The 27,036-nt window shown below is 45.5% G+C and overlaps 1 protein-coding gene across 13 annotated transcripts in view; it reads right to left on the bottom strand.

Annotated features, from left to right (window-relative positions):
• Positions 1 to 27,036, bottom strand: part of ARVCF (ARVCF delta catenin family member) — a 452,118-nt gene that overhangs the window by 2,197 nt on the left and 422,885 nt on the right. For 8 of the 13 annotated variants that reach the window (XM_033135996.1, XM_033136001.1, XM_033135998.1 and 5 more), the window contains 8 exons: positions 26,330 to 26,466; positions 25,369 to 25,519; positions 21,763 to 21,955; positions 17,693 to 17,804; positions 14,763 to 14,853; positions 14,059 to 14,112; positions 10,085 to 10,176; positions 4,102 to 4,215 (listed from right to left, as the gene is read on the bottom strand). In XM_033135996.1, coding sequence (XP_032991887.1) covers positions 4,114 to 4,215; positions 10,085 to 10,176; positions 14,059 to 14,112; positions 14,763 to 14,853; positions 17,693 to 17,804; positions 21,763 to 21,955; positions 25,369 to 25,519; positions 26,330 to 26,466 — 932 coding nt within the window. In that variant the 3' untranslated portion in view covers positions 4,102 to 4,113. The remainder of the gene's footprint in view (positions 1 to 4,101; positions 4,216 to 10,084; positions 10,177 to 14,058; positions 14,113 to 14,762; positions 14,854 to 17,692; positions 17,805 to 21,762; positions 21,956 to 25,368; positions 25,520 to 26,329; positions 26,467 to 27,036) is intronic. The other 5 variants (XM_033135999.1, XM_033136002.1, XM_033136003.1 and 2 more) reach the window with 2 other exon arrangements.

Genomic DNA, 27,036 nt, shown 5'->3' with positions numbered 1-27,036 from the left:
ATTTCCTGGTTTGTAGCTCAGTCCTTTAGTAACTACTAGCTTAGCCCTTAGAAGGCTGATCGCCGAAGAATTGATGCTTTTGAATTATGGTGCTGGAGGAGACTCTTGAGAGTCCCATGGACTGCAAGAAGATCAAACTTATCCATCCTTAAAGAAATCAGCCCTGAGTGCTCACTAGAAGGACAGATCCTGAAGTTGAGGCTCCAGTACTTTGGCCACCTCATGAGAAGAGAAGACTCCCTGGAAAAGACCCTGATGTTGGGAAAGATGGAGGGCACAAGGAGAAGGGGACGACAGAGGATGAGATGGTTGGACAGTGTTCTCGAAGCGACTAGCATGAGTTTGGCCAAACTGTGGGAGGCATTGGAGGATAGGGGTGCCTGGTGTGCTCTGGTCCATGGGGTCATGAAGAGTCGGACACGACTGAACAACTGGAGAACAACAAGCTTAGCCCTCAGAAGAACCATCTTGTTTCTCCCAAACTCTTGCCTGCCCGAGAGAGCAGGCAAAATGGAGATATATTCTTTTCCATCCTTTCAAACTAGTCCTCAACAAGGCTTCAACAGGATTTTTTATTTTTTATTTTTGACTAGACCTCGACTAGGCTTGACAGGAACCAACAAGTACCCCTACACAAAGGAGCAGATAGTGGGATTTGAAGGGATTGTGCTCACAAAGATGAGGCTTAAATTCAGATCCTTGCTCCATCATGGCCACTCAAGTGACCCTCTTGTGCAGAGAAGGGATGCCACCAAGAGTGGGCACAAAATCTTTTCCTGCTGACTATACTTAAGCAAGCACTTGTGCCACTCCTGTTTGGGTGTGTGAAACGGTCCCACTGAGGGGAAAGCATTGTGGAAGCTGCTGGCCCAGGGTGACATGCTCTGCCCTGACCTATATGTTTTCAACTAAATGCCTGAACAGTGTGACTGTGCATATACAGTGGTACATTGGTTCTCGAGCTTAATCCATTCTGCTAGTCCGTTTGACTCCCAAAACCGTTCAAAAACCCGAAGCACGTCTCAACAAACGAAACTGATGTGTAAAAACGTTACATGGAAAAATACGAGAGAGGCATTGCATATACCTTTGTAAAACAAGAAATTCCTTAATAAAAATATATTTAAAGAAAAAAAAAAACCAAAGCACGGCTTCCGATTGGCTGCAGGACATAGCTGTCAACTTTTCCCTTTTCTTGCAAGGAATCCTATTCGGAATAAGGGGATTTCCCTTTAAAAAAGGGAAAAGTTGACAGCTATGCTGCAGGAGCTTCTTGCACTCAATTGGAAACCGCGTCGGACGTTCGGCTTCCCAAAAACGTTTGCAAACAGGAACACTTCCGGGTTTGTGGCGTTTGGGAGCCAATTTGTTCAACAACTAAGCCGTTTGAAAACCAAGGTACCACTGTAATTGAGATTTCAGCAGACTGCCTGTATGTATTTTATTTTTTATTTTTTTACAAAGCACAATCCTTTATTTGGAGGATGTGTCTATTTGAATGGCCACTTGTTCCAAGTCCAGTTTAAAGATGAAAATGTTAACAAGGGAGAACAGCAGCAGCCTGAAGGTTGCTTGCCAGCTATTAGCACCTGGACAGCAAACTAAGCAAGCACACAGCTCAGCTGAAACACAGTCTTCCCACTCTACAGTGAGGGAATTTACCATTTGAATTATAGCAATTCTTTCTAAACTTCCCATCTATATGCATATACAGTGGTACCTCGGGTTACATACGCTTCAGGTTACATACGCTTCAGGTTACATACTCCGCTAACGCAGAAATAACGCTTCAGGTTAAGAACTTTGCTTCAGGATAAGAACAGAAATCGTGCTCTGGCGGCACAGCAGCAGTGGGAGGTCCCATTAGCTAAAGTGGTGCTTCAGGTTAAGAACATTTTCAGGTTAAGAACGGACCTCCAGAACGAATTAAGTACGTAACCAGAAGTACCACTGTATTAGCATATGGGCATTTCATGTTAATATGTGCCCTCTGTTTTGACAGTATGCAAGCAGCAACCCTAGCTTTCCTGAAGGAGCGTCTCCACCGCCATCGTTCAGCCCAGACTCTGAGGTCCAGCTCCAAGGGCTTTCTGGCGGTTCCCTCACTGCAAGAAGTGAAGTTACAGGGAACCAGGCAGAGGGCCTTCTCAGTAGTGGCGCCCGCCCTGTGAAACGCCCTCCCATCAGATGTCAAGGAAATAAACAACTACAGTGGTACCTCGGTTTACGAACTTAATCCGTTCCAGAAGTCCGTTCTTAAACAGAAACCGTTCTTAAACCAAGAGTACTTTCCCTAATGAGGCCTTCCGCCACCGGTGCCCTTCCACCATTCGGATACTGTTCTTAGACCGAGGTAAAGTTCGCAAACTGGGACACTACTTCTGGTATTGTGAAGTTCATAAACCGAATCGTTCGTAAACAGGACTGTTCTTAAACCAAGGTACCACTGTATCTGACTTTTAGAAACAGGTAGGTAGCCGTGTTGGTCTGCCATAGTAAAAAAAAAAAAAAAAATCCTTCCAGTAGCACCTTAGAGACCAACTAAGTTTGTTCTTGGTGAAAGCTCATACCAAGAACAAACTTAGTTGGTCTCTAAGGTGCTACTGGAAGGAATTTTTTATTTTATTTTGTTTTGACTTTTAGAAGACATCTGAAGGCAACCCTGTTTAGGGAAATTTTTAATGTTTGATGTTTTATCGTGTTTTTAATATTCTGTTGGAAGCCACCCAGAGTAGCTGGGGAAACCCAGCCAGATGTGCGGGGTATATTATATTATATTATATTATATTATATTATATTATATGATATTATATGATATTATATTATATTATATTATATTATATTATAAATTATCATTATCATTACTTTCAACATGGAGGGGTGAAGCCAGCTGCCATGATGCTGCCCACTACAGCATCCCCTTGTATTCCCGACAGATGCTTCTCGAACCAGTGGAACAGAGCTTAGGTCCTTGCTTATTGAAATGTTGGAGACAGGAAGACCCAAGTTGTGCTGGCCGCCATGGCTGCAAAGCACAGTTTCACTACTCAAAAGTCAGAGCAGTGAGGTTCACACTGCTTCCACACAACGCCATAGCTGACAAACCGCGGCAAATTCTAAAATGGAAGCCAAACTGGGTCAAGGGTATAACTGCACCACAGACTAGCTGCGGCCAGAGCAGATCAAAGAGAATATGTGTGAGAAATCAACATGGAAGAAGCAAGCAAGCAAGTGTAGAAGAAAAAGTGAGCCTATCAGGTTGGGATTGCAGCAAGAAATGGAACTGTTGATCTGTGGTTGGACTGGCCAATAACCAGATCAGGCAAGAGCACAACCTCGGCCCTCCAGATGTTTTTGGCCTATAACTCCCATGATCCCTAGCTAGCAGGACCAGTGGTCAGAGATAATGGGAATTGTAGTCTCAAAACATCTGGAGGGCTGAGTTTGAGGAAGGGCTAGGATTCAGAAGACTGTGCCCGTTTTCCAGGGGAAGACACCCACTTGCTCCAGATTGCCTTGGATTAAGCTTGTTGATATGGGAGTGGATTTGAGCATCACTCAGGGTATGGTAAGCAGAGCTCCTGCAATTTTGGCTCGGGATACTAAGGGTTGCCTCATTTGGATCTCAGCTGTTACGTGGCCACCTCTCCCCTCTCAGTTTTGTGGTAGTGGATTGATCAGCAAATCCTTGAAGGCACCAAAGAAGACCCTCAACATCAGGCTGCTAATAAAAGTGAAAATACACTGAGGACTGGAAGCATTCTGGCTGCACATATAAGAACACAGATTCACCTCCTTTTCAGGAAATTTTTTATCAGGGATTTCCGTTTCAAAAGGGGATGGCAGGGAGTTTTGCAACCAGTTGCTTAGCTTCACGTACATTTCGTATGGGTTACAATGGACTCCACCAGCAGTGCATTGCAGCATTTTATCAAACAGTGATGAGTGAAATATATATTAAACAGAACACACAGAAAGCAATTTCCTATCTGCTTCTGCCTGCAATGAGCCAGGCAGGCAGAGAGAACACACAGCGATGCAACATCATGCGCAAACAAGAAAAGTTAATCACGAGCACCAATTACCGTGAAAAGGACCTACCATGCATGCAAATTAGACCCAGGAGTCAACAGGCTGGGGTTTAGGGTCACGGGCATCCACCAGAGTCACCGAAGCCCTGTTACTCCTGTTAATGGTTTTCCTATTTGTGTCATTCTGCAGCAGACAGGGTGAGGCGTTAAAAAGGCAAAACAGAGCAGATTAATCAAACAGACAAACAAACTTGCCGTTTCAAAAGGTTTGCAAGGCAGCATTAGTGCAGAAAAGAAAACGAGAGAGAGAGAGAGAGAAACAGGGAGAGAGACAGAATCAGTAAAAAGCATGCTTCATTCCAAACTCCAGCAACAATAGCTGTGAGCACTAGGAAGACAGTGCTGGATGCATCAATGTAGCTCACGACAAGTGGCTCTCACAGCAGCTGAGCCAATCAACTGCAAGCACTGGAGACCAACACACACCTTGCCTTTGGAGGAGAGGAGGATATTGCATTACAGGGGTAGGGAATCTGCACCCTGCCCCATAAGAAATTGCTGGGCAACAACTCCCATCACTCCATGGCAGCTGGCTGGAGCTGATGGGAGTTGGAGTACAACAACATCTGGAGGGCTACCCAGTGGAAGCGACTTGCCCAGGGCAGGATTAGGACAGAGTGTTAGCTTCCCAGCAGGGGAGCTGTGGCAAAGTGGCAGGGAGGTTAATGCAGTGCAAGCACATCAGCAGAGCCAATCTGGCAATCCTGCCAGCGTGCAAACACTGCACCAACCTCCCCACTGCTTTGTCCCCTTCTCTTCCTGGTAAGCGGCAAGAACTCTGCTCTCTAGAAGCTAGTATTGCGGCTCCCAATCTACCTCTGGGCCATAGGTCCTCCCCAATGATGTATTGCTTTGCATTCCAACAGTGGCTGCTACTGGCTTGCTCAGAGTGTGGCAAAGTAACACAGCCTGTCCACATTACCTAGAAGGGGGGGGGGGATGAACCTTCCTATAGGAAGGCGGAGTCAGGGAACAGACAAGAAATAAGGTGAACTTGGGAAAGGCATTAGAAGAAAACTTCATTCTCCTTCCTTGATCCATGTTCTGTGTTGATTCATGTTTGAGCCTGAGAGAAAAAGTAAAAGCATGGACTTGAACTGAGAGAGAGAGAGAACAGGGAAGCCAAAATATCCAGCTTGTGTATATGACCTCGTTTTGCTTTGCTAATATGAACAGAACTCCACATCTTCGGCAAACGCTTTTGAAGAATACAAAGCGGAACTTGCTGACTAGTGAGCAGCAGAAGGACCTCACCCTGCACCCTTACGGACCAGCTGGGCTCCTTGACATTTTGGGGTCAAGAATGGCTTCCTCAGAGAAAATACAGAGACCTACCAGAAGTCTAATGCCTTATTAGTTTAAGCCTTAAGACATCAAGCGACCAAGCACCTAAATGGCACAAGGCACACGTCCAGCAGCCCAAGATGAAGCACTGGCTTTCAACTTCCACAAAGGCAGAGACATTTCGGCACCTGCAACATTTGGATACTTAAATTTGCAGGAATAAGACTGGGGAGCTTTCACACTTCTACTGCTTTCTACCGTTTTATGATTGTTCTCATTGTTGGAAAATCAATTTCTTTTTGCATAAATAGATAAAACAACACCAGTGACACTTGGTGTGTCTCCTGTTGGCTTTTTTATTTTTTGAAATTAATTTTTTTCAACAGCAGTTGTGGAGGCTCTGAATTTGATTGGAGCAGAAGTGCTTAATCCTTTAGCTGCCAGCTGCTCCTCTCCTGAGCATCTTTTTCTCCTTTCAGGGAGAAATACGGCTAGAACCAGTATCTTTCCCCTTGTAGTTGAGAAAGCACTTGCAGGGAGGGGAAAGGAGGAGATTTTGATTGGAAAGATAGCCCACAAAGGAAGGATTAACCACCCCGTGGCTACTACTCTGATAAAATTCAGAACACCCACAGCTGCATTCAAAGTAAAAGCAACATCCACCAGGCCATTCCATCAATATCTTGCATCACGCCCAGTTTAGCTATGAGGATGACTCTGTGTGTATTGATTTGTGGTACCCAATGGCTGCTGCTCAGCAGACAGCATACAGGACTAGAAATTATATCCCATTAAACTCAATGGGTAGACATGTCTAGGACTGCATTGTTAGAATCATGTGCCTTATTCTTGTTCTACAGTATACAGCCCATGGAGCAATGGGGCCTATCTCTCACCTTGCAACAGAATAAACACTTGCCCACCTTGATCCAATATGGCACTAACACACACAGTGGCGTAGCAAGGGAGGGGTGATGGGGGCGGGGCGCCCTGGGTTCCAGGGGAGGGGGGGGTGACACTCGGAGGCCCCTCCCGCCACTCCCGAAGCCGAGCCCCACTGCCTGGCACCCTGTCCGTGCTGCTTTATGGACGGCTGGGGCAGCCCCAAAACCCACTGCTCACTCAGCAGCTTGCTCGGTTGCCGCAGGAGCAGCAGCGCCAGCCCAGATGGACTGTGCATGCGCGGCATTTCCGCGCATGCGCAGTCCGTATGACATGCGCCGTGACGTCAGGACGCACGTGTCAGGACACCCCGCCCCCATGGGGGTTCCTTTGCGCGGCGTTTGCTGCCCCGGGCGGCCAAGAGGCTTCCTCCGCCCCAGAACACACACATACCTGTAGGGAGGGAGGAGAGCAGGAACCTGTGCTACTGCTAATAGGGAGCTCCACCTCTTGAGAAACTGTTGGGAGAACTTTTCCTTCCCCTCGGGAAATTTAGTCAAGTGGTTACACCTTCCTGGTTCCTCTACCGGCAAGCAGGTTAGAGAATGAGAAATCATTTGCAAGCTGCTCTGGTGTCCTGACTTCTCACTTGCAGCTTGGATCCTGCCTCGCGGTTTGTCCTTTAGTTCTGACTCACCCTTCAGACCCGAGTGCTTGCTTTGCTTCCTGGCTCTTGGTTCTTAGGGGCTGGCTTGCCACAGGTTGCTGCCTACAGCTCAGTCAAGACACCACCATCACTTGAGGGCGCAAGGTGAGAATGCTCTGCAAAAAAATAATAACCCTCTCCTCTCCTATCTTTTGTGCAACTGGCACAAAAGGCAGGTGCAATCTGTGTGCTGCTCACCTGGGCCAAAAGGGGATAGCTAGTAAGTCCCCTTTCCTGGCCAAGCACAGGCTTAGGAGAAGGATGCAGTCAGGCCAAATGGGTATCAACAACAATGGTGTCCTTGTGGCAGGACCAGCTCTAAGGGTCACTGAGGTCTCATCATCCACGCACAGCTGTAATCTTCACCTACTAACAGTGCTGCCCAGTGGAACTTCATATGGAAAGCAGAGCAGCGGGTGAAGAGGGCAGTGGGTCTTTCGATCACACCACAGCTTTAAGGCTCTCGAGCACAGCTAAATAAAGCATGCGGCTTACTGGAGTTGCCACTGGGAGTGTGGCTGGGAAGACGAGGGATTACCCTAACGAGGCGGGCGGATGAAAATTGAAAAGTCCCTGACAAAATTGCTGAGCTGAAACAATCCTTGCAACTTGAATAATACAAAGTTCCCCAGGACAGGATGCTAATTACAAAACCGTAAGGACCAAAAAGAAAAAGGGGGAAAAAAGATGAGGAGCGCAGCTTGACATATTGGGAGAGGACTGAGGGCCCATATAAAGGGAGATTTCCGAAGGCAGAAGCCATATGGATTTGTTGCTGGTCAGCGTTAGGGACACCTGCTTGGCATGTAGAATGTTCCAGGCCCAGATAAAGGGAGATTTCCGAAGGCAGAAGCCATATGGATTTGTTGCTGGTCAGCGTTAGGGGCACCTGCTTGGCATGTAGAATGTTCCAGGCCCAGATAAAGGGAGATTTCCGAAGGCAGAAGCCATATGGATTTGTTGCTGGTCAGCGTTAGGGGCACCTGCTTGGCATGTAGAATGTTCCAGGCCCAGATAAAGGGAGATTTCCGAAGGCAGAAGCCATATGGATTTGTTGCTGGTCAGCGTTAGGGGCACCTGCTTAGCATGTAGAATGTTCCAGGTGCAGTCCCTGGCTTCTCTGGTAGCAAGCAGATGCTCTGTCACTGAGCTACGGCCCTTCCCAGGGACACTGGAACCTGTAACATGGGTCCACAGCATGTGATGGGTTCATGTTGTTCCATGTCCACCAGTAAGTTGGATGGATGGGAAACCAGATTATATCTGAGCACAAGCCTGCGGAGTAGACCTCGCCTAGGTTTGCACAAACACTCGCACACATTTCCAGTTCTTCTCACCACGTAAACCACAAGGGAGCAGAGGTGCTGGTAGTGACTATTCTCAGGACAAAGTCTCCTGCACAGCTATAGACTTTAAGGTTGGGGTTGGTTTCCAAATGGAGGAACTGAAAGCAACAGAACAAAGAGCAAAAGCGAACCATGTATGCCTTATATGTAAGGAGCTGCTAAATCAGGGGCAGGGAATCTCAGGCCCTGGAGCTCAATGTGACCCTCTATGTATTTCTATCTGGACCTCAGGACTCTCACTGGGTGGAGCAATGAATGTAAATTTTACCTTCTTCAGCCCACTGACTGCATTCCCTTCTGGGCAAACCTCTGAGGGCTGCATGTCAGTCAGTGGTGGGTGGGTGGAGCCAGAGGCAAAAGTGGGAGGAGCAACCAATGTGAATTTTCTCTTTATGCAATGAGCTAGTTTCTACCCACACTCCTCTCTGTCCTCCATCCAGACATGCAAGAGGCATTGCCACAGTTCAAGAACGCCTTCCAGTCAGAAAAAACAACAACATTTGGGTGGGGTTTTGGGGTAGGATCAGTGAGGGGTGTGGCCTGGGGGATGTGTTCTGAGGAGAGTTTAGAAGGCCAAACTGAGAGGTGTGGAGGACCACATTTGGCCCCTGGGACCTGTGGTCCCCCACCCTTGTCTTAGGGGTATCCTAAGCTCTCCACAGACGGTCATATGTGTTACTTCATGCAGTGCTTCATTTGAGGGATTCTCTTGCTCATTTGGCTGAACGAGGCTCTAGACTTTAGTCCCCAAATTCCTGCCCCGATGGCACCACTGGCTCAAAAAATCCTGGCAGGTCCCACCATGGAGGTCCACCCTTTGCTTTTATTCTCCAACTCAGTGGTCTGAGCAGAACCAGGTGGCTGAGTCCAGCTGCCATTTTAACTCTCGATGCAGCATCATGTGGAGGAAACGTCTCCCAGGGACATTAAAAGAGTGGCCCTCTGCCACCCAGTGTTAGCAACTAATGTTGCCAGGCAAAACCAAAAGAGGAAGGGGGCTCGCTAGAACACACTTTGCCCAGGACCCCATCAAACATGGCTGCCGCTGTCACCCCGAGTCTCGGTTTTAGCTTTTCACAGAAATGCCTTGCCCTACCTAAGAGCTCTTCCTCCTCCACTCAAACTTCCTGTGAAGGAAATGGCCTCAAGATGCGTAGCGAGGGGACACAATCCCTTCTTCTTAGAACCGCAAGGGTGAAGGGCCATTCTAAGAGAGTAAAGGGAAGCAGAGGTCCTTGGAAGACAGTGGCCCACAGGAATTCCCCCTGCCATCCCAACAGGCTGGGCAGGTGGTGTGGAGGGTGGGCCAACACCGAGGTGTTTATTTTACGCCCATTCTTTATATCAAAATTTCCACTGCAGAAAATCCGGCTTCTAAGAAGCACGGTGTCTTGTATGAGGGTTGGGAACACCACAGAGGGGAACGACAGATTCTCCGATCTTCACTACCAACAACACAATAGATTCTCTGATCTTCACTGCTAATGAATACAGCAGGTTCCCTGATCTTCAGTGCTACTGAAAACCATAAGACACCAGCGGCAGCAACACAGAGGCCAAAAGCAAGGTGTTGAGGCCTAGTATCCTCTCCTCCATAGATGAGCAGATGGTATTATCAGAGCCATGATGGCTGGGGATATTCAAAGGGGAGGTCTGCACCTCTATATAGAACAATTCAAATTAATTCTGTCTTACACTGGCCCACAAAACTCCATTAAAATGGGGGGGGGGACACTGCAAATGCCTGATGTGCAACTCGGAAGAACACAGCTTACTTTTAGTGGTTCTTTCTCTGACGCGTCCCCCATGTTGTCGTTGGCTTTGTATTTTCGCTCTTTCTCCCGGTGATCGATGGTCGAGTAGCCATCTGCAGAGGTATGACAGGAGGCCATAAACGAAGCTGCGGCATCAATGGCAGCATGGAATTAAATGGGTGCCCATTCCACCGTATCAAAAACAGCATCACAGTGGATACAAACCTTTACCCCACCCCAAAACTAGCACACATGGTCACACACATACAAAGACGTTGTTCCACTGCTAGCATCTGTAGGTATTTTTTCAAAAAATTGTTTCTCTAGATATATTAGAACAAATTGTCCCAAACAATGCAGCAAAAATATAGAATAAAAACATACTGTAAAACCCACAATGAATCGACAAGGTACTTTGCCTTAGCTGAAAAGAAAATCTTCCCCCTGGATTGCAGAAATGTAATGTCCAATGAAACTAAAATATTATAATGTCTGTATATTAAGAATAGACTTCAAGGACCTGTCTTTTGTTATCTAGATTATTCGCAAACGAACTAGAATTCCATCATTATCCCACAAATGTGTCTCTGTCTGGTTCCTCCTGCTATTCTTAATTTATTTGCAAGTTTATCATTTAAAAGTGCTGCCACACCCTTTGGTCCCATGATGCCAGGTGAGCACCTGTAAGGTCTTTCCAAAGGGTACCAATTGTCATCCTTATGCTCTTATGGTACCTGAGGACTTGGGAATAATGGAGGATTCGCTGTTGCCCCACAAACCTGCCAAGCTATTCAGATGTCCACTGGCAGCCCTGCTCCGGACACCCCTAACTTCCAGAGGTGAATACCTCCTAGGTAACAGATCTCTAGCCCCTCTCCTGAAGGACCACCTCTGCAAATACCTGTCACAACCCCTCACACTACCCTAAGGAAGATGTAGATGAGGAGGGAGTTCAGGCTGCTCCTCTGCTCAGGGAGGAGAGGATAAAATGGGGAGGTGGAAAAACCACATATGCCACCTCGAGCGCGATAGAGGCAGTGGTTGCCACCAACTCGGATGACTTTAGAAGAAGATAGACAATTTCACGGAGGACAAGACTGTCAATGTAGGCTATGTACCCCCTCCACTGCCAGAGGCATAGTGCTTCTGGATACCAGTTGCCGAGAACTGCAGACGGGCAGTTTGCAGGCTTCTCCACAGGCATCTGGTTGACCACTGTGAGAATGGGATGCTGGACTGGATGGGCCATTAGCTTGGTCCATCGGCCTCATCTAATAGTTCTGTGATGGCGTTCTTAATCCTATCGTCTGCCGTTGCCTGCTTTTGAGATCCAGTTTCCCTCTACACCCCCGTCTTTCTTAAATTCACAATGCACGCCGATCGATGGAAAACCCTTTTTACTCTGGGTACATAACTAATGTGTTCCAGCAAAGGAGCTTCTGGTGCTCAGCTTTACACTGCCAGGCTGGTTAATACATGGTCACCCTGTTGTGCGCTCTCATTTGAAGTGAATCTCTTCCCACCGGGAGGATGTATATCGGAGCTTTCCCTTGAGCAAGGAACATATTGACATCTTATTCATGCCGGCTGGAAGGTTTGAAGTGAGGGATATGAAAGCAACACAAGAGAATCTTTTTTCTTCCTGTTGTTACAGTTTTAGGTTCCAAGAGGAGCTGTACTTGGTTTTTAAAAACGCATGCAACCTTCCTTCTCATAGATGAGAAAGCTGGATCTAACATTTATTTTTAAATGCTTTTTATTCCACATGCAAATCCGAAACTCTTAGATGTTGGGTTTTATCAGCACAGACTTAAAACATAGGAATCAACTGTAAATGGAGCCATACCCTTTAGCTTAGCATTATCTGCAGTAAACACCAGTGGCCATCGTTTGGAATGAACGTCATTTGGAATGAACTAATTCAGGGAACTTAACCAAGTTCCCTGAACTAGTTCAAAAATCTGCAAACTACTCAGTGATGATGTCCAACCATATGCTGATTTCAACCTGCTGTAAAAGTATTTTTCTTTATGGTCTTTTTCTTTGGCTTATTTTGTTTATTAATATAATTATTTTTTAAACCCTCTGAATTACACGTGAAAGCAGTCCCCACAATTGCCCCTTAACTCATCTGTTTCATCTTTTTTTTTGTAGGATTCCTGTACAATCCTGTTTCCTTCTCAATGCCCCCCCCCCAGCAATTCCCAAAATGCCTCTAGAATGATGCTGTATCATTGGGATCTTTCAAACTTGTGATTTTCCACAAGCTGGAGCAAGAGACCATAAGAGCAGATTACCAGAAAATGCAATTAAATAATCATGCTTTACTGACAAGTAGATTCAGGTTAGGTAGCCGTGTTAGTCTGACGCAGTCAAAATTAAAAATTTAAAAATGGTCTGAAGAAGTGTGCATGCACATGGAAGCTTATACCTAGAACAAACCTAGATGTTTCTTTTTCCTGTGGAGGGCTGTTTTCACTTGCCAATTGTGCTTGGGGCTGAAGCCAACAGTGAGTGAAGCCAGACCCCAAAGTGGTGGTACCCAGAATCTTCTCCCTTCTCCTTCTGCCACCCTAACTCCTCTTTCTCTTTCTGACACCCCCGTCCCCATTTCTCTCACACATCTTTTCTGTCAGCCCTTCGTCTCACCAGTGGCAGAGGAAGCCTCTTCACCGCCCATGGCGGCGCAGCAGAGGCACCCCCTGGGGGCGGGGCGTCACGACGCACATCGGATGCACTGCGCATGCGTCGGATGCACTGCACATGCGTAGTGCATCCGGGCCGGCGCTGCTGCTCTCACCGCGAGCTGGCTCGGGAGCGGCGGGTCGTGGGGCTGCCCCGTCCATGCTGCTTTACGGACAGGGCAGCCCCACGACCCGCTGCTTGCTCGCCGGCTCACTCAGTCACCATGGGAGCAGCAGCGCCGACTCGGATGCATAGCGCATGCCCGGAATTTCCGGGGTGGCGCTGCTACTCCCGCGGTGAGCCAGTGAGCGAGTGGCAGCTTGTGGGGCTGCCCCGGCCGTGCTGCTTTATGGATGGGGCAGCCCCACGAGCCGGGCGAGTGAGCGGTGGCTCGTGGGGCTGCCCCGTTCATCCGTAAAGAAGCACGGACGGGGTGCCGGGTGGCGGGGTAGTGGCTGGGGAGTGTCACCCCCTCCCCTGGAACCCGGGGTGCCCCGCCCCCTACGCCCCTCCCTTGCTATGCCACTGCGTCTCACTCTTCCTCCCAAGCCCAGTGGGCAGCTAAGGGAAGGACAGTTTGCTTCCAGGCCATTTCTGAAGTTAGGCCAAGGGTAAGGATGGAGGAGAAATTGAATTCAATTCAAATTCAGTTGCACTGAAAGGCAAATCTACCTAATTTGCACTTCCTGAAACAATATGCAAACTGAAACGCAGTCCTCCTTTGAAATGCGTGCTTCTCTGAATTTTGCCATGCAGATCTCCAGCCAAGTAATTCATACACTAGGTAAAGTGTGTGCAAAATTGCACACATTAGTGAAAACAACATACAAAACTCGCCCACAAAAAAACCCGCAGTATCTTATGGAAAATTGCTTGCAAAAAATATGTATATTAGACAAAAATGCATGCAGTAATTTGCATATCAGGAGAACTTCGCACTGAAGTGCTGACTCTCTGCAAAGAAAACAAAAGCACAAACTGATGTTGGAAGTGTGGGGAACTGAACCTAAGATTAGTAAACTGAGAAACCATGATTGTCAGGTTCACCCATCCCTATCTTGAGGGCCACATAAAATTAGACTGAGCTGCCCACACCTACATATCTATATTTCTACCTGCCTCTTTACATTTTTACAAACACGCACACTTAAAAATACTACAGATATTTTGGAAAGAAAGAAAAAATCAGCTCTAAATTTCAAGTTCAGACGCTTGAAAGCACTTATTTCTTGAGAAGCTGAACTCCCTTGTGAGGGAAAGGCTTTACTATGGAAGAATGGCAGAAGTGGCTGATCCATAACTGCATTTACCTGGCCCGAGTTCATCCATAGGAATCATATCCCGACTTCCGGTCTTCTCGTTATCTACAGGAGAGAAGAATAGAAACTAGTTGGTCTGTTGGGGAGGTGGATCAGGCCTCACAATCCACAGGGAGTGGGAAGGAGGCAAGAATTTTGTGAGTGGAGGGAGCATGTGCTAAAAGCAAATGTTTACAGGCTGGTGACTTCCAAATCCACTTAAGGTAATTATAATAATAATAATAATAATAATAATAATAATAATAATAATAATTATTATTATTATTTATACCCCATCCATATGGTTTCCCCAGCCACTCTGGGTGGCTCCCAACAGAATATTAATAAATAATAAAAAGTGATAAAACATCAAACATTAAAAACTTCCCTAAACAGGGTTGTACTTCTTGCATCAACTAAGAAAATTTAAATTGCCCCAGGAAGTGTTGATCCAATTTTACAGAGGTATCATTGAAACTGTTCTCTGCAATTCTATTACTGCTTGGTATGAGGCCAGTCTCTCAGCCTAACCTACTCCGCAGGGTTATTGTGCCACCTTGAGCTCCTTGGGAGGAAAGGTGGAATATATATTTATTGAATGAACATGTTAGAATGAATGCTTGGCATCGCGTCCAGCCTGACCCCCAGTATCTTCTCGTTTTCACGCGACTGCTAGAAGCAGCTCAAGACGGGCCCCTCTGGGGATGAGCACAGACCTTGACTTTTATCCACGAGAGGCAGGGTGCTGTCGTCATAGCCAGACTTGCAAGAGGTGCCTTTGGATCCCTTAGGAGTCGCAGACGCAGACTGGAAAGAAAGGGAAATGCCAGAGTCAGCAGCTTTGCAGGGAACAGGGCAGAAAGCAAAACCCGCTTCAGAAAGTTATCATAAAACGCTCATTCCAACAAAACCAATCTGCGTCCTACTTCCTATTTTTAGTATGGCGGTAGTCAGCAAGAAGTCGGCATACTGAGAGCTCATTTTTTCCAGCTTGTGTGCTTTATGGCCTTACTGGGATGGGAGGACGGAAGCGGTTTTCCAGGTGCGACAATGCTGCTCTATTACTTTCCTGGCAGGTGAATCACTGTTCCTTACCAGGAGGGGCAGGGGACCTCCCAGCAGCAACAAACCTGCCGAGAAGTTAAGCATTGAAATAAATATAATTAAGAACTCTGGCTGGAAGTTTCGACCAAGAAGATGCGTTTACTCGTGTGTAAATACAAATATAGTATCAATCCTGTTAAGAATTACAGCCTTAAATGAAGAAATAGTTTCACGTTGATTTTTCAAGGGATTTTTCAATGTGAAACTATTTCTTCATTTAAGACTGTAATTCTTAACAGGATTGATACTATATTTGTATGTACACACGAGTAAACACATCTTTTTGGTTGAAACTTGTATTTATTTCAGTGTATTTTGTAATAAGAACTCCGGCTTTATTAATGAAAAGTTAAGCATAGCATCTCCACTCCATCTAGAGATGTATGTACCCCCATTCTGGCTGGGGCACTATGGAGTTGTGCCGCAGCAATTGAACACTTGTGGTTTTCCTGTGTGTTTCCAAAATTAGTTTTTAAGTGGCTGTCAGAGGTTGGCTGGGGCAGAAGGTGGGAAGCCCGACTGGTATGTGAAGGCAGAGCCAAAGACAGACCGAGCCAACAAATGCTCTTTTCATTCCCCATCCTCCTCCCTGTCGAGTTCCAGAAAGGCAACACTAAGGGGAGGAAGCTGACAGGCAGTGCAACTCCCTGGGCTTGCTTGTAAAGAAGAAGGCAGTCAGTCAGGGGCTGGCTGAGGGCTGGCTGAGGTTGGTGGGGCAGTGCCCCATTTGGACCAGCCTGTACTGATAGTTGCACTTACAACAATTGTTTCAGCGTTAGAAACCTTGTAGGTGGACCCCGTAAATTTGTCAGTTTGCATTTCTTTGTGCAGCAAGTATTCATCTGACGTGTACAGATCTTTCCTATCCTAATTAACTCAAGAGGGTTCTGGAAGCTTCTCTGTGTGTAGGGTTGCCAGGTCTGCTTCCAAAAAATAGTGGATAAGCGGGGGGTGGGGGTTAAATTAAATTAAATTATATATTTTCTTACAAACATTTTAACACGTATTAAAATATCATTTCATCATAAAGCTTTTGAATAAAAAAAATGTCCACTATTTTGTGGAAAAAAATAGAGAACATAATGTGAAAAAAGTGGACTGTCCACTCAAATAGTGGACACCTGGCAACCCTGTCTGTCTGAAACAAACAAACAGAAGGTTCATGATGTTTGGATTATTCCTTCAGACAGGCTGAGTACAGCTGGCTTAAACTGGTTCTCTTATCTTTTCTGTCAAGGTCAAGCCGACTATAAAAGTAGGGCCAGAAGGAGCCTGTCTTTCACTTTCTCTTCCTATCTCTCTTCCTTCTGGTATGGTGTTCTATATATAGTGTTAAGGTTAAGTCTTATTAGGTCCCTTCTTCTGGGATTGGCGGCGCTCATATCACTTTATTGGCCAAGGGAGCCGGCGTACAGCTTCCGGGACATGTGGCCAGCATGGCTAAGCCACTTCTGGCGAACCAGAGCAGCGCACGGAAATGCCGTTTACCTTCCCGCCGGAGCAGTACCTATTTATCTACTTGCACTTTGACGTGCTTTCGAACTGCTAGGTTAGCAGGAGCAGGGACCGAACAACGGGAGCTCACCCTGCCACAGGGATTTGAACCGCCGACCTTCTGATCAGCAAGCCCGAGGCTCTGTGGTTTAACCCACAGCACCACCCGCATCCCTAAGTCTTATTGTAAGTTACTGTAAATTTAAGTTAAGTCTGCCGTAACTGGATTTTTTATGGACAGTGCCAATCCTGACTGTATTGGATTTGTGACCACTATGCTCATTTGTACTTCAGTAGCAGTAAAGCTCTGCTGGATGAAATATTAATTGCCTCTGGTCTGTTTTGGGGGGAATTACTGCAACGTGTTTTAAGTTTTTACTCTGCTAACTATACATTGGAGTTCTGCTCTGGATCAGTATTGAGTGGAAGTCCATGACAACATTTAATTTGCAGTGGTGAAATATACTCGGAGTCCAGTGTGAATTTCATGCTCTTTATTCAGCTCATAGTAGTGAGGAATACAGTTCCCCCAAAACGTTTGCTTCATATACACTATTTACACAATGGGCCCCACGTGATTGGCTAATTCCGGGATACTCCTGTATGCCAATCGGAGTGCGGATTCACTTCCACCTGGAGCTGGATTGGGTGGCTCCTGCGGACCAATCAGACTGCTGCAATCTCAATCCTATTGTTCTGGGACCAATCAGACTGCTGCAATCTCAATCCTATTGTTCTGGGACCAATCAGACTGCTGCAATCTCAATCCTATTGTTCTAGGACCAATCAGACTGCTGCATTTTGGATCCTATTCAACTCAGTACATAACAAGTGGTGTGGTGCTTTACTTGACTACGACGTTGCTTTCACAAATTTTATTTATTAGAGCTGCATCCCTGCTTCCTCCACTCGCAACCTCCTACAACCCCTGCATTAATCCCATAGAGCTTTCCCTTCCTAACCTCATGCAACCGCTAAGCTCGCTTTTCGCCTTCCCAACCCCATTTGCTCCAACAGCTCCTGAGCAGACCTCTGCGGTCGCCTTCACCTGAAAATGGGATTTGTTCCAGCCTTCCTTCTGCAAAACGCTCCGTAGCTCTTTGTAGCTCCAGGTCATCTGAAGGACGTGAGAGGCTGCTTTCGTTTCCCTGGAAGACTGGCTGGTTTTGGAGGGGGCGGGGCGTGGGGAGAAGAAGGCAGGCAAAGAAGCAAACGTCGTAAGTCAGACAAATTCAGATATTGACAATTTAAGTCATTAACAAATGCAAGCATCTGGAGGGACCGGTAAGCCGTTCTCTTGAATCTGAAACCAGTTCTCACGACCATGTTTATGACATGGTACATTTATCTCAGGGTTCCTGCATATATCCTTTTTATTGCTCAGGCACGATTATTTATGCTTGTGACACTTTCAACTGCTTTTAACACTGCTGGTGCCTGCAAAACATTTTGGGGTACTTGCGCACTGTAGGACAAGCAATGCCTCAAATGGGATTGGATGTAACTGAGGTGTAAGGAAGAGGTAGAAACACCTTAGCCCACCCAAACTCCTGGATTTTCATAAAACCCTAAATATAATTTCTCACATTTAACAGTTCACCTGTCTTGCTTGCTAAGGCTCTGGAATGTGGCTTTCCCCTTTCTGACTCACTTCTGCCTGTGGTGAGTTTGAGAAATGTTTGCATCCATGCCATGCCCTGGAATTGTAAGCCAGAAGAAAGCAGCTTCTGACCAGCATTTCTGCAAATAAGTTTTAAGGATCGTGGCTTCTGCAAATATGCTTTAAGGATCTTGGCTTCAGATAATACATAGCCTAAGACAAAGTTTACACTTCAGGCATTAATTCTTAATACTTTTATTCTCTCCCTATATTTCTGTTTCCTTTATTAAACTAGTCACTATACATCTGCTTGTTTTTGCTTGGGTTTTTCCTGCATTTTGTAAGTTGGCCATGTACGACCAAGGTTCTCCTATGGAGTAATTTGAGGAGCTGAATGGTCTCAGGGCCAAAATAACAGACCAAACACTTATACTCACAGCAATTATTTCATTGCAATACTTAGTTGTGCTTCCCTACTAGCTGCCTCAAAAAGGGAAAGGTAGTGGTGGCAATTCCACTCAAGACAAATAAGTGTAGTTGCCAACCTGGCACCCACGGGCACCAGTGTGCCCACCAGGACCTCCTATGGCACCTGAGAAAGGTTTCAGCAAATGCCCCCTCAAAAAACCAACAATGTTAGACTGCGGGCATAGGCAAACTCAGACCTCCAGATGTTTGGGGACTACAACTCCCATCATCCCTGACCACTGGTCCTGTTAGCTAGGGATGATGGGAGTTGTAGTCCCAAAACTTCTGGAGGGCCAAGTTTGCCTATTCTTGAGTTAGAGTATGCAAAAAAATAATAAAATATTTCCACCCCGCCATCAAAAGGCAGCTTCTCTCTAGCACTGTTGTGGTGCAAATGAGAGCTATTTGAGATTATTGCCCATCTCCTTACGATCGTTGCACATTGGGCCAGTTTATTTTGTTAACAGCCTTATCATTGCCATCCATATAATGGAATGTTGTGAAAGGACAAACGTCTCCCACTCTGCCAATAAATGTCTGGATTTCCTTAAATGATGATGCCTGATAAATGCATGCCTGATGCTGAGGAATAGAGCAGGCAACAAGGGAATCTGTCCCGAGATGACTGATCGTTTCGTTCTATTGATCTTGTCTCTGAAGTCAACTCAACCTATTAAGGGCGGCGATTTACGATAAGCAGTTACGGCATGTGCATTAAACGCTCCAGCTGCGCAACCAAAAGATGAAACGCCAAAGTTGGAAGCCACAGATGTCCCAGAGTTATTTTATTCCCTGCTTTAGAAATATGGTGGTCAGTGTGATGCTCCTAACACTTCCCTTGAAGAGGAGGTGAGCACCAGAGCCCCAAAAAGTCCTTCTCTGGCTCGGAGCAGAAAATGAGTCCCTGCAGATGCACAGGAAGTGATCTTTAAAGCTCAAATATATATTTAAGTCCAATATACCAGTTAGCGCTCATGCTTAACTCAGCAAACAGGTGCCTGGGCAAGTCCAATGGTGAGTCCTGAGTCTTGGGGGGTTAAGCAGTGTGCTAACCCAAACAGCCCACACCACCAGCCCAGACTTAGCAACCTATCCTCTCGACCTGTGCTTTTCATGATTTCTTTAGCTTAGCCTAGGACAAGTGACACACACACTCACAAAGGACGTCCTCCAGTATGCTCCTTGTTCGATGCAAATGCTGTCTGAGCTAACGTTAATGCCCAGGACATGGACCAAAGAAGTGAAATGTCGGGCGTCTCCAGCACAGCTGGCGTCAGAGGAGAGAACAACACAAGAACAAGGAGCAAATAACCTCTCCATGCCAACTTGTCCTCTTTCTCTTTGATTGGTGGTGCTGGTTGGGTTCAAAGTGAAAGGAAGCCAACAGGCAGTGGCAACAGGGGTGGGGTGGGGGGGCCAAGAGGAAGGGACGTGGAGCAAGGCCTTGAGGTCTCTCTGCAACATCTCCAGGGACGGCAGTAATGAACGCCTCTCTGAATGCTGGAGAGCTCCAGCCAGTCAGTGTAGACAAGACTGAACTAGATGAAAGATCGATCTGACTTGGTATAAGACAGATTCCTAGGTTTCGGCCCAGTATACCTGAAGGAGTGTCTCCACCCCCACCGTTCTGCCCAGACACTGAGGTCCAGTGCCGAGGGCCTTCTGGTGGTTTCCTCACTGCGAGAAGCGAAGTTACAGGGAACCAGGCAGAGGGCTTTCTCGGTAGTGGCGCCCGCCCTGTGGAATGCCATCCCATCAGATGTCAAGGAAATAAGCGACTACCTGACTTTTAGAAGACATCTGAAGGCAGCCCTGTTTAGGGAAGTTTTAAATGTTTGATATTTTATTGCTTTTTTATTGTTGTGGTTGGTATTATGTTTGAAGCCGCCCAGGGTGACTGCGGGAACCCAGCCAGATGGGTGGGGTAATAATAATAATATTTTAAAAAATTATTATTATTATTATTATTATTATTACCCAAGGCCCTCTGAAACCAGGAGCTGGCACTTATATAGTACAATCAGAAATACAAGCATAGCTGTCAACTTTTCCCTTTTTTTAAAAGGGAAATTCCCTTAGTCCGAATAGGATTCCTCGCAAGAAAAGGGAGAAGTTGACAGCTATGTACAAGTGCATTTGGAATTATTGGGGAGAAAAACAGGATTTGCCCTCCCATGATTCTCTACAAATACTCATTATCTGAAGGCCTCTTTCCAAATTGAGCTACCCTCTCCTGTCTGCACCCTCTCTCTCATCAGCAGAGCACATGCATGTTCCAAACCCAGCACTGCCAGATGAATAATAATAATAATAATAATAATAATAATAATAATAATTTATCATTTATACCCTGCCCATCTGGTTGGGATTCCCCAGCCACTCTGGGCAGCTTCCAACAGAACACTAAAATGCAATAATCTATTAAACATTAAAAGCCTCCCTAAACAGGGCTGCCTTCAGATGTCTCCTAAAAGTCTGGAAGTTGTTTATCTCTTTGACATCTGGTGGGAGGGCATTCCACAGGGCGGGTGCCACTACCGAGAAGGCCCTCTGCCTGGTAGCCTGTAACTTGGCTTCTTGCAGCGAGGGAACCGCCAGAAGGACCTTGAAGCTAGACCTCAGTGTCTGGGCAGAAAGATGGGGGTGGAGACACTCCTTCAGGTATACTGGACCAAGGCCGTCTAGGGCTTTAAAGGTCAGCACCAACACTTTGAATTGTGCTCGGAAACGTACTGGGAGCCAATGTAGATCTTTCAAGACCGGTGTTATGTGGTCTCGGCGGCTGCTCCCTGTCACCAGTCTGGCTGCCGCATTCTGGATTAGTTGTAGTTTCCGGGTCACCTTCAAAGGTAGCCCCACGTAGATCGCATTGCAGTAGTCCAAGCGAGAGATGAAAAGGAGCAGGTAGCAGGCGACAGGAAGGATCCTTTGAAATGATCCAGAGAATCTGCCGCTCGAGAGCAGGCAACACTGGGCAAGATGGAGCAGCAGTCTGAGTAGGTAGAAGGCAGCATCCTTTGTCCTTGCGGGCATGTTAAAGAAAAACTAACCTCGATTTGCTGATAGCAATCAGCTTCTGAATTCCTTGCGTCTGGATCAGGGACCTGGCATTTTCCACGCTGTCGGTAATGATTTCATGGATGGTATTCAGGACTGCAACCACAGTGTCCTCCTCCAGGTTTTTCGAAGACCTCTGTTGCTTGCTGGGTAAATTTCTCACTAGCTCCCCCATGGCATAACTACCTGAGGAACAGAAAGGGCTCTCGTTAGTACAATCCGATCGTTCAATTCAAGGAAAAGAACAGGGTTACAACTCAGCCGGGAGTTCATGCTTTGTATTATTCTGTTTGTTTTGTTTTTATAAAACATACAGTATGCGGTGCTTGATTGCATAAGGTCTCGTCACAAAAATCAATAAACAAAATAATACAAGTTATCCATATAAACAGTTAAAAGCAGCTATTGAAAACCACCCAAAAAGATGAAAACCAGCAATAAACAAATAAAAGCACACACTAGCATTCTACGTATCTGGGTAGGCTTGTCTAAACAAAAAATGTTTTTAGCATCTAAATGATTTAGATGATCTTCTGAGTTCCTTCCAGCTCCACAGTTCTATGATTCTATGAGCTAGATCAGGCATAGGCAAACTCCGGCCCTCCAGATGTTTGGGACTACAATTCCCATCATCCCTGACCACTGGTTCTGTTAGCTAGGGGTGATGGGAACAGTAGTCCCAAAACAGCTGGAGGGCCAGAGTTTGCCTATGCCTGAGCTAGATGGTCTGGCTCAGTACAGGACAGCTCTCTATGCTCCTGTGGGTACACACATTCCTCTTTCGATATAAAATTACACCATATATTTACAAACAGGGTGGATTTGATTTAAATCAAATAGATTTAAATCACGATTTAAATCAAATTGATTTAAATCACGATTTAAATCAAATTGATTTAAATCACGATTTAAACCACTAGTCAGTAAGACTTGATTTAAATCTTTTTTTTTTTTTTTACAGAAAGACTAATTCTTGCTGGTATAATCTTAATATTTACAACCAGATGAAGGTTTCATTTTTGGAATAATAAGTTTTCAGAGTAGTTTTTAGTTATATAAAAAATTACTGATTTGGTTATACTATTAGAAATACATAGGCAGATAATTATGAAATTGTTGTTTATATTTGGACAACTTTTCTGCTATACTTTATTGGAAGGAGAAAAATAATGTAAACAATTTATTTAACTAAAACAATAACATCATAGCATATGTATCCATGTTTGTTAACTGATGTGGTTAAACGATTTAAAAAAAACAGACTGAGTTTGTTTAAAAACTTAAAGAAATGTTTATTTCCAGATGAATAGCCTTTGGACTGTAATGTAACCTAAATAGAAAACTATTTTTTAGAAAGATTCCACCCCCCCAAAGCATTAAATCGATATTTTAAAAATCTGATTTAAATTTAAAAAAATCAATTTAAATTTAAAAAATCGGATTTTTTATTTTTTTTTAATCATTGATTTTTATCCACCCTGTTTATAAACGAGATTAAATAGACATGAAAGCCATTTCTGACTGGCCCTAAGGCTCTTCTTTGTAATTTGGGGCTATCAATAGATCTTTGTGAGCCTTTCCACAAGCTTCAGATTCTCGCTTGAAAGTTTTCTGGAGACTCATTGCCCAAAGTGAGCACATTCTGCAAAAGAAAAGTTGTGGTCATCAGGAAAAAGCACAGGGGTTTGCATTCCTTCGCTGCAGATTTCATTGCTGTCATATATTACCCTTTGCAGCTTCCATCACACAGGCACAGGGGAACAGTTGCTTAGGCCGTGCTTTAATGCCAATATATAAACAGTTTACTCTCAAGATGTCCTCGGAAGAGACCCACAGGGCCACAAAGAGTGCTGCCTTGCATCTTCTCAGCCCAGCCCTGAACAAGGTGTGCATATCCTTCATGTTAATATTATTGTGAATGCTTTCAGCAGACTAAGGCTTAGGATCCCCAAATGCCTTTTTCTTTTTTCTTTTCTTTTTTGCCATTCAGCAGGATGAAGCTCTAAGCCCAGGGGTCAGCAAACTTTTTCAGCCATGGGCCGGTCCACTGTCCCTCAGACCTTGTGCGGGGCCGGACTATATTTTGAAGGGGGGGAAATGAACGAATTCCTATGCCCCACAAATAACCCAGAGATGCATTTTAAATAAAAGGACACATTCTACTCATGTAAAAAAAACCAAAAAAAAAAACACTGCTTCCCGGACCATCCGCGGGCCGGATTTAGAAGGCGATTGGGCAGGATTCGGCCCCCAGGCCTTAGTTTGTCTGCTTCTCAGTTTTAATACTTGAGGCCGTGGATATAAAACTGAGTGGACTGCGATTGTGGGTGTTAATGGATGTAATGCATTCAGTAAGAAGTGGGAATGGGCAAACAGCAGTTTATTGTAATACTGTAGAGTCTAAAGACACCCCAAAGGGCATTTAGTCCAACCCGCAATGTTTAGCCGGAATCTCCTTTCTTGTAATTTGAAACCATCGGTCTGGGTCCTATCCTCTGGAGCAGCAGAAAGCTCGCTTGCTCCCTTTTCCATGTGACAGCCCTTTAGATATTTGAAGATGGCTATCATATCTCCTCTCAGTCTCCTCTTATCCAGGCTAAGCAAACCCAACTCCCTCAACTGTTCCTCATAAGGCTTGGGTTCCAGACCCTCGATCATCTCGGTCGCCCTACTCTGGGCACATTCCAGCTCGTCAGCATCCTTCCTAAATTGCAGGGCTCAGAAATGGACACAACACTCCAGCTTAGGCGTCCCTCAGTTTCTCATTTTTCCAATCTTTAAGTTCAGTTCTTCACATTTCCGCATCACTTTGTTGATTTTTTTTTAATGGTCCTTACGAAAGTTCATTCATATTTTAGTCCGGATTTCATCTAATATACGCGTGTGCATGTGGAATTTTGTGGGATTCTATATGTTTTGGCAAAGTGATTTTCCCTGATGTAATGCATTTTTTAATGTTGTTTTCCCAAATGTATCCATTTTCATGCACACTTTACCCCGGTATAAGCATTTTTGTAAGGTCAAGGTCAAGGTAAAGGACGGTTAAGTCCAGTCAAAGGTGACTATGGGGTTGTGGCGCTCAATCTTGCTTTCAGGCTGAGGGAAGCCGGTGTTTGTCCACAGACAACTTTCCGGGTCATGTGGCCAGCAGGACTAAACCGCTTCTGGAGCAATGTAACACTGTGACGGAAACCAGAATGCATGGAAACGCTGTTTCCATTCCTGCTGCAGTGGTACCTATTTATCTACTTGCACTGGTATTCTTTCAAAGTGCTAGGTTGGCAGGAGCTGGGGCAGAGCAACGGGAGCTCACCCCGTCGCGGGGATTCGAACCGCCGACTTTCTGATCGGCAAGCCCAAGAGTCTCAGTGGTTTAGACCACAGTGCCACCTGTAAGCATTTTTGTACATGTTACTTGGCCAAGCACTGGCATTATCTAGTCAGGGCTCTTTCACATTCTAATGTCACCACAGACGGAGGGGGAGAAAATATTTTTCCACCTCAACATTGCCTGTGTGGATAGATCTCCAGCAGAAGACATCCTCTGTGCCTCGTTTCAGAGACCTACTCATTTGCTGTAGGAAGCATTTGGAACATACCTATGAGATCCTTATTGCGGCGATCCATGGAGAGATTCCTCAGAGCGATGGACACGGCTCTCACCACTTTGTCAGAATCGGACTGGAGGAGCTCCACGAGGACTGGAAGGCCTCTCTCCTTTCGCACTGTCGCCCGGATATACGTGGACCACTGACCAGGAAGAAATGGGGCGGGGGGACAACACTCAAAAAATTTAGAGGGGCTTCAAGTCTAAGGCCCATGTTTCTATAAACATTTTTTAAAATAAATAAATAAATGAATAGATTTTGCGTTTTAAGAAGGTTGATCTAATGCAGTGTTTCTCAAACCTGGGTCTCTGGCTGTTGTTGGACTACAACTCCCATCACCCCTAGCTAGCAGGACCAGTGATCAGGGATGATGGGAGTCGTAGTCCAACAACAGCCGGGGACCCAAGTCTGAGAAACATTGGATGGGTCCATATCCAGCCTGGCTTCGTCACAATCAGCGCTGTTTTCATTGCACTGCATTTCAGTTTCCATCAAATACGGTACCATGCCATTTGTCTTGCGGTCCTCTCCATTTCATGTAATTTACATAACTATGCACACGATTTATGTAAGTTAATTGATTTAACTGAATCAATGACATAATTATTTCCACTCCATTAACTTCAGTGCAAAAGAAACACCAATTAAAGTATGGGGGGGGGAAGAGAGAGAGAGAGACAGTGGGAGAGTAATCAATTATGTATCAGTTGCAGACTGAAAAATGATAACTGCGAATACTGAGCACTGTCAAAAGTTGACACCTGGAGTCAAAAAGGTTTCCCGCCTGAGGCATAAATGAGCCTCACAAGAAACCGGGGGGGGGGGTGAGGGTGGGGGGAGGCCAGATCATCTTTCCAAAGCAAAATTGGGCAACAAGATGAAACCTAAGCAGGTATATATGCCTCTCACCATAAAGTACTTAAATGACAGTAAGGGTAGGAGGAGAACACACATCACTCACTGTCCAGTTTCCGGCACTGAGGTTCTGCAAAGCTCCTGCTGCTGCTTCCAGAGTGTTGAAATTCTGGCTTTCGGTGAGAATCGACAGATAAAGCCTCACCACTTCGGGCTGGTAGAGCAACTCGAAACCTAAAAGCAGAGAAGGCAAAAAACAAAACAAAACCACATTTAGATTTGTAAGGCTGCTAAAGAGAGGGAGGCCAGTCGCCTCGAAGACAACAAAGGGGTATTGTGTCAAATCCACACCAGGCATTTTTAAGCACACGCGAACCCCCAAAGATTCCTGGGAACTGTAGTTCACCCCTGGCAGAACAACAATTCCCAGGACCCTTAATAAGCCACAGTTCCAACGATTCTTTTATATGCTATAAGTGTGTGATATGGAATGTGACTTTGTAGTGTCTTAAAAGCAAACAAATGTATTATTATTATTATTATTATTATTATTATTATTATTACTTTTACCTGATGATAGTGAGAATAGGGACGGCCCATTCCATAATGATATTTTTACTATTCATACCCAACACATCTTACTGGGTTGCCCCAGCTGCCAATATATATTAAAACATAATAAAATATTAAACTTTTTTTTTTTTAAACTTCCCTATACAGGATTGCCTTCAGACGGCTCAGAGGGCCGGATAACTCCATACTCTCCAACATTTCTCTGATAAAAATAGGGACATCCTAAGGAAA

Source organism: Lacerta agilis, chromosome 17 (genome assembly GCF_009819535.1).
Source record: "Lacerta agilis isolate rLacAgi1 chromosome 17, rLacAgi1.pri, whole genome shotgun sequence".
Lineage (NCBI taxonomy): Eukaryota > Metazoa > Chordata > Lepidosauria > Squamata > Lacertidae > Lacerta > Lacerta agilis.
This window is presented reverse-complemented; position numbering and strand designations above follow the sequence as displayed.